Below are 16539 nucleotides of genomic sequence, written 5' to 3' on the forward strand. Positions count from 1 at the left end.
TCGTTGTCCACTGCTGAATATAGGCCTCTCCCAAGGTGCGCCAAAGCTCCCTGTCCTCCGCCTTCCGCATCCAGTTGGTGCCCGCCACCTTCTTAAGGTCGTCGGTCCACCTGGCTGGAGGGCGCCCTACGCTGCACTTGCCGATTCGCGGTCTCCACTCTAGGACTCGTCTGCTCCAACGGCCATCGGTCCTACGACATACGTGACCAGCCCACTGCCACTTCAGCCTGCTAATTTTGCAAGCTATGTCGGTGACTCCAGTTCTTTTCCGGATAATCTCATTTCTGATCTTATCCTTCAAAGATACTCCGAGCATAGCTCGCTCCATAGCACGCTGAGCGACTTTGAATTTGTGGACTAGTCCCGCAGTTAGTGTCCACGTTTCGGCACCGTATGTCATGGCAGGTAAGACACATTGGTTGAAGACTTTCGTCTTCAAACATTGCGGTATAGACGACTTGAGGACTTGACGAAGGTTGCCAAATGCTGCCCATCCCAAGCGAATTCTTCGATCGGCTTCCTTCCTTCTCGAAGTTGTTCCTACCGACTTGTATTATCTGTCCTAGGTAGGTATATTCACTAACAACTTCGAGAGGTTTCGAGAGATGATTCAGATTCAGGGAGATATAATTATTATATACGCTGTAACATACGAAATATGAAAACTTTGAAAAAGACCTTATGGAACATGGACAGTGACATGTTGCTACTGCTAACTCTTAAATATTTAACTATATCATGTTTTCTTGTTTCTTGTTTCATAGTTTTTCAGTCTGCTGTTCCCATAGCAGCTAATGTATATATAATATTACCAACTTTTATAGCAAATATACTTTTATAAACAATTTCATTGCAGTTTTAAATTGTAAATTATTTTGACATACGTATTAAAATGCTAATAAATTATTATTGTTTTTTTTTTATTAAAATTGTTTTGAATTTGCGTGCAACTTAAAATATGTAACATTTGCTCTTGTTTTGCATCAGAAAGGCCACGTTAGTCATATCTACTGATTGACATTATTTCTACTACAAGCTATTATTTTAGATGATACCCAATTTTGCTGTTTTCTTTTTACTAGCCATATCCCTAAATAAACAGACAATTAGATAATAAACGCACCTTTATACATTCCTGTAATCGTACGAAGTCGGCAGTGTATATGGAAGTATATTGAATATACACATTTAAAAATGAATATATCTTTACGTTTTGAATTCTTATTATTTTTTACAAACATATTATAGCCTGTTTATTAGCCTTAATTTTTAAAATAATATTATATCATATCATATCATAAAATTATATATATCATCCTTGCAACCGATAAACCGTAACCGATGTTACTATAGACACAAGGGACTTAGATTTTTTTTTTTTTTTTTATAGAAAAGGAAGGCGGACGAGCATATGGGCCACTTGATGGTAAGTGGTCACCAACGCTCTTAGACATTGGCATTGTAAGAAATGTCAACCATCGCTTACATATCCAATGCGCCACCAACCTTGGGAACTAAGATTTTATGTCCCTTGTGCCTGTAATTACACTGGCTCACTCACCCTTCAAACCGGAACACAACAATATCAAGTATTGCTGTTTTGCGGTAGAATATCTGATGAGTGGGTGGTACCTACCCAGACGAGCTTGCACAAAGCCCTACCACCAGTGATCTCAGTTCCCGAGGTTGGTGCCGCATTGGTGATCTAAGAATTGGTTAATACTTCTTACGGCACCAATTATTATCTTTTTTTTAATCCAGCGATACCCTCTTCGTCTTTTTGAGGAGCACCAGGGATCGCTTGCGCATTCTACCGTGAAGCCTAGACGGTCGGCCTGCCTAAGTCAGGCCTCCATTTCTAGTAGGGGACTCCCGGGGTACAAAGAGTGAACACTATCCTCACGCTCACGCACAGCGACCTCCTTCCGCGACATAACACTCTCGCAGAAGAGACCATCTTCATCCAGCACCTCTCGCTGCCAAGCATGGTGTTAATCACGCTCAGCAGCAAAAGCTCTCCGCTGACTATCGCAACTAGGGAATGCCTCTGAGGACTCAACGCAACACACTCCATTAGGGTGTAGTACGCCGTGTCCAGTGGCGCACTATACTCATGGCAGGAGGGTGATGAGGACTTAAGGTCCTTCTCCCAGTTGAGAATCAGGGCTCGCTGAGCAAGAGCCCTGACCGGATCCACCTTCGCGACCCTATTACGAGCGTCCACCCATATGGGTGCACCATACAATGCCATGGAGCGCATCACACTAGCATATAGACGCCGACATTGTGATTTTAGCCCTCCTACGTTGGCTAGAAGGAAGCCCAAGGTGGCAGCAGCATTAATGAGATTTACGCCCAGTTGGACAAAGTGCCGCCCGAAGCTCCATCTTCCGTCCAGGATCAGGCCCAGATACCTCATCTGGGCCTCGACCTCTTCATCATTCATCGTTATTGTCACGTCATCTTGGCCGCGCCCCTCGAATGGGCCTCGAAGGGCTTTAGAGATGGAGACCCCCAAGCCCAACTTTCCGACGACGTGAGCGACGTTTTTACTTCGGCCAGATGGGCTGCCTCCTGGAACAGGTAGCCATTTTGCCCTACCACCATATTATAAAATAAAATACATTTGTACTTTATATTCCCTTAGTTTTATAATATGATCTGACATGACCGGAAAGAGTTTAGGCGCAAGGCCAACGGCATTACGTGCTTTTCGAGGCACGGAACTATAAATGATTTCTTGGCAACACTCAATAGAATCGGACCCGTGATTTCAGCTTTGGACCTCGGGATGTATACGTTAGGTGTTTAAAGATGCTTTTTAAAAATAATATAGTTAGACTATTCTGGAATAAGTCCGACTTTATAAATTGTTTATGTAGCATTAAGTTTTTTTACATATTATTTTATATCACAGCGTACAAAAAATTAAATACATATTTTTGAAATATCTCTAACTTAAAGCACAAACAAAATTTGTGACAACTGCCAACAGTGTATTCATTAACTACAAAATTAATAGATTGGACATCCTCTTCCTTAAATCGTCAATTAAGAATATAAATTATTATTAAGAATATTTCTAAAACTTATTATATTATTGTTCATTTAGATCATATTCAAAAGGATGAAATATACACAATAGTTATTTAGGTACACACAGAAAAATACTAAGCACCGTTGTATAAATAATAAACGGCTACACGGCAAACGGCTCGAAAACCTACATTATTCACGGTTAGTGATATAGCAAATGCTTGTACCGAGGACAAGGCGGGCGGCGCGTTTTGCTTACACGCCACGCCGCTTGTTTACGTTTTTACTGACCACGTTTCTGACTAAAAATACGATAGCATCCTGCCGTTTGAGGCTCGCGCTATTGGTCGACGCAAACGCAGGAAACCGGGGAAGACTTGCCGAAACGGCCGCCTCCCCTTTACCCCCGCACCTCCGCTTATTTTATGTGAAAGTATATGAAAGGCCAAACTCGTAAAGCAGCAGAAATAACCCTGGACGCTGGAATCAGCAAACTCGCGGTCAGTCGTGTTGTGCGTCTCACAGTGCTAACTAGTGACATCAAACATGGTTCTGGACACAGAAGACTGGGTAGGTGAAATTTAAGACCTTCCAAAAGAACATTTTTTTGGGATTTACTTAAGTATTACTCGAACTCCAATTGAATTCAACATGCCTGATGCCATCCTTTTTTATTAAAACATTTTTTTTAAACCAAATAATTGAACATTATTAGGCATATCATTATGTATGTCATATTATAAAACATGTAAGCAATATTTAATATATATATTATCTTAAAAAAGTTAGGAATTCAGTTTAATTATCTTACTGCATCATTTGAAACGACAACATTTTTGAATTTTTTAATATAACAAATCAACCAAATTGTATTTTTTTTAAGGTTTTCAATATGATAAATTATTTTATAAAAATAATCACCCGTAATATTATAAATATTATATGTATTTTCTACAAAAGGCATTGTCTTGACTGATTTGCTATCAAAGCACACCTTCAGCTAAAATACATACGGATATAGAATTTAGGAACTTTAGTTTCAAATGTAGAGAAACACTAAGAAATTAATTCTTTTTATTAATTCATACAATCATCCCTTCATTCAATTTGATTCGATCCTTACAAATTGTTATCAAACACGTATTAATATTACATTATACCAGGACAAATAAATGGTCATATGTTTTAGGGATTAGGTAAACTGTCGAAAATGCTCTATCATATTTTTTTTATTTTCTACCCGCGAAGTCACAAATAGTTTTTTACAAAATCGACTAGGCCATTGGAATTGACTGCTGACACATATACAAAAAAAGTAGTTAAAATGAAATACAGCTACAATAAACGAATGAAACAGATAAAATCAACGTTTTGTTGCTTCAACAAAGATTTTATAAACATCTTTCTTCGAGTAGAAGACTCAGGAAAACTGTACTACTACTTTTATTTTTGAATATGGTTCTCCATATTTAAAAACAATAACGTGTTTAGATATTTTAATCCGAAATACGTAATATTGTTATAAAACAGGCATGTTATACTTAAATACATTCAAATTATTATTTATTTTATTAACACTTATATTTTCTAGTAACCTTATATCTTATCTAAAACATGTGAATATGCGTATAGAAGTGGCGGACGCAAGACCAATGATTCTATTTTAGTTTCAATTGCACGTAAAATAAATTTATTACGCCCCACTTACGTTAGCGTCCACGAAAATTTGCCTTTATGACCTACATACTTCATAAGTAGTTTAAAAAAATGGTTCTTTTTTCAAAATAAACCTATTTTTATGGAATTGAATTACTAATATTCCTATTTACCCCTCCAATTAAGCGTACATTGTGTTGCCTACACTAGCCCAAGCTCATTGATTTAAAAAAAAAAAAAAACAATTTTTTATAGGAAAATAACACTTGTTGTTCATGAAATCCATTCAAAATAGTTTACTTTCTCGGCCTTAAACTTTCTCATATAAAAAGCATGCAAGTAAGAGATCTCAATCTAAACTGACCAAAGTTTTTCCTCAAAAACAATTGCAATGATGTTTTACTTCATCATTTAAGCTAAATCCTTAAACAAAAGTTTTTTAATATTTTTTTTAATAAAATATTCTTGGCAACAAAAACGAGAAATTAAATACAATGTATTCCACATTGTATTTAATTTCTCGTTTCTTCGTACGCGAAGTCATTGAAAACATTTTCTAAGAAAAATCTAAATGATGATCTTGTATAGTATAGCCGTCGTTACCTTACAAACTTTACAGAGATTGTCTTAATTACTACTTTATTCTTCGTTGAATTCATACTAAAATATAAATTGCAACGCAAACAAACGAATGTTGTCTTTATACAATCTTTCATTTGTTTCAGGCTGATGAGCTCCCGCCGGAACAAATTGCCGGTAAGTTATTGACTAATAATAATAAAACTAAATCATCATAATAAAAAAGATAGTATAAAAATATTACATATCATAATGTTTACTTTGAAGAATAAAAAAAACGCTAACTCAATATTGGCTATAAGCCAAAAACACAATAGAGGCCTGACTACATAAATTTAACGGACATGGGCTCTATCTTGTATATTTATTCTTAAAAATGATGTGTGGGTTTTAATTAATATTACAGAAATAACATTTGAAACAACTACAATGGGGCGTGACTCGTAAAAAGTTAAATTATTATGACTACTGACATGGATTATTATTTATAAAATACTTTACTTAGTGCATAATCTTTGACATTGATTAAATACTTATATAATCAACTACACACATGTTTTGGCTGATTAATTACTTCAGACTTTCAAATAGATTTAAGTAATGTTGTGCATTTAGTAAATTATTTATATGCGTATATTTTTATTATATTTATTCAGTATCGTCTAATATGAAATTAGTAAAATTCAAACACAAGAAAAATGCTACAAAGAAGAGCACATCATCTCTGAATAAGTAAAAAAAACATGTCTAATACTTTTATCAGCATAAACTCAATAATTGTATGAATGTGTTTTCTTTCCATTGCATATAAATAGTTAGTAGATTTTATATGTATACTTTTAAAAATAAGTTTATATATTAATTAGTGTTCTCTCTAGTACGTAGTTTTGTCGTAACATAAAATGCCTTATTGTATTAATTAGTTTAAATAGGTGCAGATTTATACTTTCGTATAAATCACCTAGTGGCATTAAAAGATATATATTTTTTTACGTCTCGTAACGCTATTGATTCTGCGCCTAAACTTATTTTGGTAGCATGTTAAGTGAGAGACTGTGAGAATAGTGTGCTCGGTGCGTTATTCTCCGAGATTTTCTGCTGCCGCCGTAATCATTTAAGGGGATATTATTGTTAAGCTAAAGTACTTTAACTAACTATCACTAATTACGTAATAGGAGTATTTATCTTTTATTTTTATTAAATTTAATATAGTTTCTTACTAAATAACGTTGAGTACATTTTTATATCATGTGATCAACTTACTATATATGCTTGTTCAGTTCAATATTTATTAAGATTGAATGTAAGAATAGTATCTTATTACCTTGTCTCTTAATTATTTTTTCTATATAGTTTTACTTGAAAGTAAAAAAAATACTAAGAAAGTAAAAAAGTACTTTTAGTTTAGTAAAAAAATATTTAACACTAATATCATCATTAACATCTCGTCAGCGTGATATGTGAAAAACTGTGAAACTTAATTCCTTCGTTGAAAGCTGACTGTTCGTTGGAAAGCCAATACCTACAGCTGTCCAACTGTCGAGTGACAGTTACGGTAAAGATCTGGTCTCAAAGAAAAATAGTAACTAATCGCATATGCCTTAATGTACAAACCATGTTATATTTTTAAATATAAACTGGTATTGAAGAAACAATATATAACCATTAGAATCACATCTAAAATTATTAACACATGGTAACTTATACATGTGTTCATTTAAGCCAAAATGATATATATTCGAGGTTATTTTCTGCACTCAGCAATTTTGTTTAAATAAATAGCTACAAGAAAAATGTTGTTGTAACGTTAATTTACATTAATAGTTACGCGTATTAGCTAATGTTTGTTATTATAAAAAGGGGCAAGTTCGGGCGGGCGGCAACCGTAGCGTGGTAACACGCTTGGAACGATGCCAATGGACCGTGGATCAGATAAAGCGTTCTATACTCAAACTTTGAAAAAATTCGATTACAACATTTACGTAAATTTTATTAGCACATTATTTTTATAGACTGCACAAAAGAAAAAAAAATAGAATGTTAACTAAATTACCTAGTAAAAATGTAAAAAGGATAGGATTTGCCTAAAGATAAATAATATTGATTAATTGAATAACATTTATTTGTTTTTTTATAACTTACATCAACATAAATATGTTTTACTGTTGCATTTATAACTCCGTAACAGTACAGTAACTGTAACGGTGTTTATAAAATGTCCCAATAGGTCAAGTCTCTTCTGCTATTTAAGAAACGGTTTGTAGTGTATTCGATCGTTCTACTCCAGAGCGAGTTAGAGGTACACAAGTAGCATTCGTTCTTTCTAAGCATACAGGCTTATTCACGATGTTTTTCTTAAGTGCTAAGCACGATATAAATTATAAACAAATTAAGCGCATGACTACTCAGTGGCGCTTCCCCAAATTGAAACAGCAGATCTTTGGTTGAGTTCTACGTGTTCATTGGGCAGCAAGTGAATATATTTATAACAAAACTAGTCCATAAGAAATTGAAGTTTTAGTATTTAATTATGTTTGATTCGCCCTTATCATATTTATTTGGGGTCAGCGTGTTCTCCTCAACATTGTATTTTATGTAATTTATAAAAACTATATTTTCCTGCGGTTGAAATAACCACGATAAAAATATTCAATGTGATTTGAAAAAATAAAAAAAATAAATATTAGTAGAGTCAAAGATCATGGTTAGTAATTCCAGCTATCGCAGGTTGTCCTCATTTTGAACGACCATGGGACGATAGTGGGTAGATAATAATTAATAAACAGCTAAACCTAAAAAAAAGCAATAAAGCGCATGGGGCTTTGAGACAACTGCCAAGATATCTTGATGATCAAAATTAACTACTCGTAGCTAGCTAAAATAAAAATATGTTTTTAAAACTATTTAGTTGCCAAATTATCAAAATATCGTAGAACAGCTGCGCATAGCTTAATCTGGACCTTTGATTATCGTGCGTGTTAAAAAAATATTTACATTAAAATTGAATGAAATATTAATAATATTTTTTTAATAATTAATAGTTAGATATAATGTTATAGCAACACTAAGACACGTACCAATTGTCGCGGTGTCCCAATGGATAAGATCTTCACCGTGAGATTGTTTGTAAATCTGCTCAAGCACCAATGCGTTTTTATGTTGATATCACGCTAAACGAAAACATCACGAGGAAACTTTAATGAGTACGTTTCGCATGAAATTCAATGTAATGAGACATTTACGAGCCTTTATTTTAATTTACTTTATTTTAGATGTAAGTAAGATTTTTAACAATGTTTTTAAACTATTCTTAACATTGAAAACAGCTACATTGAAATAACTGAACTATTTAAGCTTTGATAATAACCTGTGTTATATAGTTCACAGCCACTATTTCTGTCGCTTCTCGGTTCACATAAAACAATGTTAAGCATACTCGTAAGTTTGATTTAATGTCCGTGCGTTAAACTTTTTTCGTCATTATTTCAATGAGTCAAATGTTTAAAATTTGAAAAATTATCCCATCGATTTTTCTTTCAACTCTGATGTTATAAATTTGAAACAGTTTATTTCTGAAAAAAAAAACAATTTGATATTATTCTATATTTACGTAAAATAATGACGCACGTTCCGAAATATACCGCAGGCAAGCAAATAATTATGAAATTTTATTGCCGCCGTTATTCGCCAGCGCATAGAAGTTGTCATGTAACATTCATGGGTTATACGATAACTCATTTTTCATACAGATTTTATGTTCCCTTCATAATATAAATTAGTATCCCACGATTCTTTTAGATCTTTTTATAGAGATATACAACTTAACATCTGCAGATAGTATTATATCTTCGAGATACAAAATTTTTTATAGCAGGTTCGAGTGAAATTCATTTAAACAAATTATCAAATACTAAATATCAAATACTAAAATATCACAAAATTGAAAAATATATTTGAAATACGTTTTGACTATAACAAAATAGTCCAAATATTTTAACACAAATTTTACCTTGTCCGTTTGTTTGGTTGATTAGAAATTGAATTGGATAACTGAATGTAACATTAGTACTTAATTTTTTATAATGTGTTTATTTATACGAGAGTACGATTTGCAACTATAACTATAATTATTTAATTTTAAATAGATTATGAAATGTGTTTGGTGGATGTGGAATGTAAAATAATTGAATTAAATTAATGTTTAGATATATTTTTTTAATTTTTACACATCATTGTTAAATAATACTCGCTGCCGAAACTGAACCGATACGATATATACGGACCCGGACGAGTTACATTCAATTGAACCGATACGAAAAACACAAAATGACTGAAATGTTTCAAAAGTTGATGCGAAAGCCAACATTATTAACAAATAAAAGGCCTTCATAAATACAATTTAAAAATATACATATTCTTCAGTACTTACTATATCGATAATAACAAAAAAATAACTATAATATTGAGGTATTTGGTTTATCTTTTAATTTGCTAACTGGCCTAAATACGCGTTGCATCTCCACGCAACGCGCATCAACGATGCACCACACTGCTGCACCAAAATAACCGTATTGCACAACTTATTCGCACTACATCTAAGAGCATTGAACTGCCGTCCTAATCTTACCACTAACGGCCGGCCTAACGTTCAGTGCGACTGTTTTAATTACCGGCGAAACACAGGGACACTTACTTTAAAACCAAGTATTTTTGAATAATCAAGTATTTATTATTTATTGGTCGGAGTTGTGCCATGAGTGCACTCAACGTTGAGGGTATGTTAGGTCATAATTAGTAGGTTAACGCACATTAGGTTATATAACGAGTAATCGGGATTGATTGTATGTGTGGTTGGTTCCAGTCCTTCGCAAAGCGTTTGATGGCTTCGACCACAACCGCTCGGGCAGTATTCCATGTGACTTCGTAGCTGATATCCTTCGAATGATGGGTCAGCCCTTCAACAAGAAGATCCTGGAAGAGCTCATCGAGGAAGTTGACGCTGACAGTGAGTAATCTATTTTTATAAGTTAACAGTTATGTTCAGGATTATAAAACTTTTATTAAGATATTAAGTAAATTTATTCCATTTTTTAATATAACCAAACGTAAATAGTAATTGAATTAAAATTGCCAAAAATATATATCTTAACAAGGATTTATTGTATACTACCTAGAATGTAATGCAATATTTCAGAGTCTGGTCGTTTGGAATTCCCTGAATTCGTAACCCTCGCTGCCAAGTTCATCGTCGAAGAAGACGCTGAAGCTATGCAAAAGGAACTTAGGGAAGCTTTCAGATTATATGACAAGGAAGGTAAGATGGCGAACCGTCTATAAATATATTGCTTACGTATGCTTTCAATCGATACAAATTAAACAATTAAATGTTCAATTATTATTAGCATCAATCCCAATCGAGGTTAACGATTATAAATAGGCAAATTCGATATCGACTTTTTTAATAATCTATCTTAACATACTTCTGATATTATTTTAGACATTATATTTCGTACTTCATGCTTCATATTAATATTTAGGAAAGTAAATATCCTTTAATTACAGGCAACGGTTACATTCCCACATCGAGCTTGCGTGAAATCCTCCGTGAATTGGACGAGCAGCTGACGGACGATGAACTCGACGGCCTCATCCAAGAAATCGACACGGACGGCAGCGGCACTGTTGACTTCGATGGTATAACTATACAATTATTTAAAACTTACAATATTTTTGTTTAGGGTAGATAGTATAATTAAATAATAATAATCTAATAATCATAATCTAAATAATAATAATCAATCAATTGATATAAATTTAATGCTCTTATTCTAAAGAAATATTTTTTTAGTAATTTATATTCATGTTGAATTTTCATTGTTCCAGAGTTTATGGAGATGATGACTGGGGAATAAACTAATTTATCTCAATGCTTTTATACTTTAATATGATTTAATTTTAAGTTAAATATATTTCATACATTTTGGTACTACAACCTTCGAGTCTTGGAATTATTGAATTAAACATACAGTAATTGTAAAAAAACCAAACATATGTATGTATTGTAAAAAATGTTCCCTTGTTCTCGTTCAACTGATGCGTGTGGCTGAGAAATGATTATATATACATACTTTATTAATAAATCTTTTACAACACTATTCTTATCTTTGATTGTGGAATATGAAAGTTTTTGGCACAAAAAAACGTGAGGGAAATGAGAGAAACTTCAAATGAAATGTTCGTCCAGAAATATCATTGTAGAAATGTTGCGTGATAAAAATAATAAAGTCACTGTTTTTATACCGGACGCCAAATTGTCCTAGATAATTTTGATGGCATAAAATGCAGAAGTTTGGCTCGTCGCCAGTCGAAAGTAATGGATCTATTTAAAATGCTATTCCGCTGATAATAAACTTTGGAGAATATTTCCATTCCGATATTATTTGATATTAAATGAAAACACCTATGAATATTACTTCTTTATTATTAGATAATTCTTTGATAGTTGAATAATTTACGTGTTGACACATTAAATGTTCTAAATTACGTTGGTGATGTAAAAGTTATTTTACGACTGGTCTTATCCAAAAATACAGGTAGTCATAAATTATAAATTATAAATTATAATATTATATCAAAATATTCTTTTAATAGGTTATTTAATAAAACAAATATTACATATTGAAATAATATAATCATAATGTCCAACTTATTTTATTAAGCATGTCTATTAACATTCAAGGACAATTTTAAGTTATTATTTTCTGTTTGGAGTCTGCATAATGATTTATTAATAGATAATATTATTATTCCACGATATTTATTATTATATGTCCTGTTTATATTGAAAAATATCAGAGAGCAACTGACGTGTTATGTATTTAAAAGATTACTGAACGAAATATAATAAGCTTTGAGTGGAAAATTAAATAATAATATCCATGCAATAAAATATAAATGATATCATTAATATGGCGACAAAATTTACATTATCAAATAATAAAACAATATTTAATCTCAAATAACTTACTTAGAAGCCTACATAAAACGTAGACTATTATTAAATAATGATAATAAGAAATATAGATAATGGGAATGCAAATAAAAATGGTTTTACTAATAGGAATTTAATAAAATCAAATAAAGTATCTACGCAATAGGAAGTCTCGATTTAAATGGAAATACAAAGCAGCTTGTTTATAATTCCAGTCCCATTAAAATTTACAAAATAAAATGAACCAGTGATCCAAATACTCTATACATGTTCACTTTGAGGCATATTTCGCATAATCTCATCGATAATTCTAGTATCCTTCTCTATTCTAGTCATGTTATGTCATGTTTATAAGCAAAATATATATTGATACCGTTATATAAGTACATTTGAAATAATTACGATTAAATAGATAATTAATTTTGATAGATTTGAATAGATAGATAAATATATATGTACATATGTATGTGCTTTTGTCGAGTAATACCTACAGGCATACTTTTATCACAATCATGGCGGCTTGAGCGCGCTACTATCGGACGATTTTAAACAGATATATCTTATACTCATTTACTTCAACTTAACCGAAAAAAAATTAAAATTAGAAAAATTTAGTTTAAATTTTCTAAATTATTCTTTTATTTCAATCATTCCTTAGTTCGTCTCGTTCCGACAGTGCAGCCGCAGCCACCTTACGCTACTGAAGATCCAATGGCACTTAGTACATTTCACTTCTGTGAACTAACACATAATGACATACAAATGCTACAAACATACAACGTGAGACAGATCAACATATCACGTTATATTTAACGTTAAAAATCAATGTCAATAATAAAATTCATTGGTAACGCATTAAAAACTATATTTTTTAAATCTAAATTAAAATACTAAAACTAATTATGTATTAATAGTTACATATTATGTTTAGTGGAATAGATCAAAATATGTACATTTATAACGTTTATAAATTATTTGTTCGTTAATAAAAGGGTAACAGAGCCGCTTCAGCCGCTTCAGCAGAGCCGTCTTAGCGTATACATTTCGACAGTGAATTGAGCGAGCTCGTTTATATGAGACAAAATTGAATTAGACTTCATTCAAAGTATATACACAAGATCCATACAATCTCGTTAGCTTCTTGGCTTCGGCTAGATCTAAGATTTCGTAAACTAACTACTGATGAGATCTCATTTTGAACTATGTTAACCAAACGTCTCCTGTCTGAAGTCATATTCAAAGCTAATTATCACATATTGTTGAAAATTATAGAATTATAGTGCAATAAATTATAAAACATTTACCACTTCAAGCGGAACTAGGATCTAAGCGTCCACCAATACATAAAACCAGCACATTATTATCAAATACAAACATTAACATTGATACGAGTAATTTGTAAGAAATTCAATTATACTTATCGCTCTTTGTTATAAAAATAAAAGTATAAAAAGAGGAGCTTCAACCATAACCTCATTCATTAACCATTATACAGGAATGATTATACATTTAAATAACTATGTAGATGCTGGTTGATTTGGCGAGGTACTAGTAAGCTAAAGGTGGTATAATATTATAACAGAACTTGTCACTTAACTAAGTAGATTACGAATACTGTTTATGTAAATAGATCTTCGTTCCAAATATTGTCGCACCTTAGAGACACATCTTAAGTTCGATTCAACTCGACACTTTCTGTTTACATACTGAAACAAAAATACATTTCATTAATTGTCATACTATTTGTTATCTTTGCTTGTACTTGAACCAAAGAAAGGTGTTACGGATTTATTTTTGCTGGATTTAATAGATTTTTGTTTTGTATAAATATAATATAATATAAAATATTTATATTCCATAATTTATAGTTCTTATAAACATAAAGAGCTTTTTGAACAGCGTGTCAAATAGGTTAAGCAGAAACCAATTTGGAGGATTTATAAGCTAATTTGCAATTAGAAAATAAATACTTGTAAAACTTTTTTATTAAATAATAATAATAATTACCTCATAATTGCCATAAAGGCAGCTGGTTTGACTAGTAATTGTGTTGCTGATCATAGTATATTAATGTAGAATTGGAGGTGGAGGCCGAGAACGACTGTTATTTCGTTTAGGTATTGGACCCAAAGTTAATAAGTCGTTCTTCCTGTGTTTGACTGAGCGACCGACACCCATCCGACCGCGACTTAGCCAAGGCGGCGAAATGCCCTCACACCAAGCGGCACGCATCCAATCTTGAGGTTCTGCACCAACACGAGTACATTCTCTTGCATACGCTCTATATGCCGCACAATGACATCCAAAACCCGAACAGCTACATGCATCCAGAAGGCATGCTTCCGCATAATTTTGAGGGTTAACTTTAACAATACATTTTGAAAATGCCTCATTAGCTTCAAATGCACGGCACAGTCGTTGTACTTTTGTCAACTTCGACTTACGACATCGTGAGATCCCGCTCGGTCGTTCTAGACGTCTAGTGCAAGCACGGTGCCCACCTACCCGCCACGAAGCTCCAAACCTCCAAGTATCATTTAAAAGTCTTCCGTCACGCGTCCTCATGTCATCTCTAGCGACCGAATTAAAGTTACCACATAATCCGCATAACTTTCCTTTATATGAGCTAGATACAGTCACTTCTAAAAATCCGTCACCGTCCCATAACATTTGTACCCCTATTTCAGATTTTAAAATAACAGATCCATTACTTCGACTTATTTCAGCAACTCCTTTAATTTTGTAAGGAAGACTTATCCTTTGTCCGTTTACTTTTATGCGCATTTTCTTTCCCATGTTGACCTTGGTGGATCCAATGCGCAGTGTTGCAGTACGCGTCCAAGACGAATGTGAAGTGTTCCTAGCATCATTCGATATTCTTATAGAGAAAGTGTGATTTTTACAGTCGGAAACTAATTGGTATTTACAAGAACCCTGAAAGCTGTAAAATTTTCCATCAAATGTTTTGTAATGAGGATCACCGAAGACAGTGCATATTCCGTCAATGTCTACACATTTAGGGCAACACTGCCCAGGTAACTGTCGTAGTGTCTGATCGGGCGGACAGCTTAAGGTAGGGCATCGTTCCATAGCGCATCGTGGTTCTCCTCCGTGGCACTCACAAGACTTACACGCATCTAACTGCCATATCTCTCCATCCTGAAATAAGTATAAATTACTATTCAGAATAATACTTTAAAATTCAATTACTTATAATATAATATATAATACAAACACATATAATAAAACAAACACTTAAAATTTTCAACGCACCTGATAAGTTTTTCCGGCGATAACACAGGCTGTCTGTGCTTCTTCTATTTCCGGGCACTCTGGGCAGCATTTACCAGGAAGAGGCGGCAGTGCGCGAGCTCCACAAGTCAGCACTGGACACGTTTGGCGCGTGCATATAGCTGTGCCATTCATGCAAGTGCAATCTGTACAGGGATCCACTCGAAATAAGATCGAATGATCGTGATATTCCTTGCCAATTACGCATGGTTTCGGTAGCGAAAGTCCTGAAACTGACAGAGATTATATAAAGCTTGTATATTTCTTAAAATAGATTATAATGTATTAAGCATTTTTGACATTATATAAACATAAATTACTATATTTTTTTTTATTAATGGTATAACCGAAATATTCCAGTGGCCGTATATATGGGATTCACACCCAGATAAACATTTAAAAGATTAAAATGCATTTCGTGCTCGGCAGTAAAATATATCATCGCGAAGGATGCAAGTTCCATGTGTCAGACGTGCCACATGTAACTTGTACCGCATTGAAGTAGCGTGCTCAAATAAGCTTTAACCTTCTCCTCAAGAGAGTCGGCTGTTACTTTATCTTTAATTTTTTATTGCAATAACCTTAATATTCTATTTTATAATCAATAAAAAACCTTAATATTCTATTTTATAATCGATAGACGCGTGCTATAACAATTGTTGTTAATATTAACATACCTGGAAGAATTTTATCCGCAGTGGGGTGGGTGCATTTGGGGCAGCATTCCCCAGGTGGTGTGAACTGTTGCGAGATGATACAGGGTAGAACAGGGCAGGCTCGCTTAATGCAGGACAATGTCCCCCGCATACAGCGACACGACAAACAGGGCTCTTCTGGTATACGGACATCTCGGCCTTCCCACACGCGTTGTCCATTTATGACACATTCTGTAAAAATAGAAAGATTTTATAACATTAGTATATTATAAAGGATAAATTATGAAAAACGATTCTTTGTTACTCTTAAAGAGCTATACGTGGAATGTC

General features: G+C 33.3%; 2 protein-coding genes across 3 annotated transcripts in view; one reads left to right on the top strand and one right to left on the bottom strand.

Annotated features, from left to right (window-relative positions):
- Positions 1-3365: 3365 nt before the first annotated feature.
- Positions 3366-11426, top strand: LOC126770108 (troponin C, isoallergen Bla g 6.0301-like). Of its 2 annotated transcripts, XM_050489272.1 has the most exons (6): positions 3366-3606; positions 5418-5448; positions 10133-10276; positions 10466-10585; positions 10834-10965; positions 11155-11426. In XM_050489272.1, exons 1-6 carry the CDS (start codon positions 3583-3585, stop codon positions 11181-11183), a joined length of 480 nt encoding a protein of 159 aa, XP_050345229.1. In that variant the 5' UTR covers positions 3366-3582; the 3' UTR covers positions 11184-11426. The 2 variants fall into 2 exon arrangements, with proteins under 2 accessions (XP_050345229.1, XP_050345230.1); XM_050489273.1 differs by lacking the exons at positions 3366-3606; positions 5418-5448 and adding an exon at positions 9940-10046.
- A 308-nt stretch (positions 11427-11734) lies between these two features.
- Positions 11735-16539, bottom strand: part of LOC126769984 (BMP-binding endothelial regulator protein) — a 46762-nt gene continuing 41957 nt past the window's right edge. The window contains exons 5-8 of the mRNA XM_050489069.1: positions 16231-16440; positions 15536-15786; positions 14270-15421; positions 11735-13968 (exon numbers count right to left, since the gene is read on the bottom strand). Coding sequence (XP_050345026.1) covers positions 14330-15421; positions 15536-15786; positions 16231-16440 — 1553 coding nt within the window. The 3' untranslated portion in view covers positions 11735-13968; positions 14270-14329. The remainder of the gene's footprint in view (positions 13969-14269; positions 15422-15535; positions 15787-16230; positions 16441-16539) is intronic.

Source organism: Nymphalis io, chromosome 8 (genome assembly GCF_905147045.1).
Source record: "Nymphalis io chromosome 8, ilAglIoxx1.1, whole genome shotgun sequence".
Lineage (NCBI taxonomy): Eukaryota > Metazoa > Arthropoda > Insecta > Lepidoptera > Nymphalidae > Nymphalis > Nymphalis io.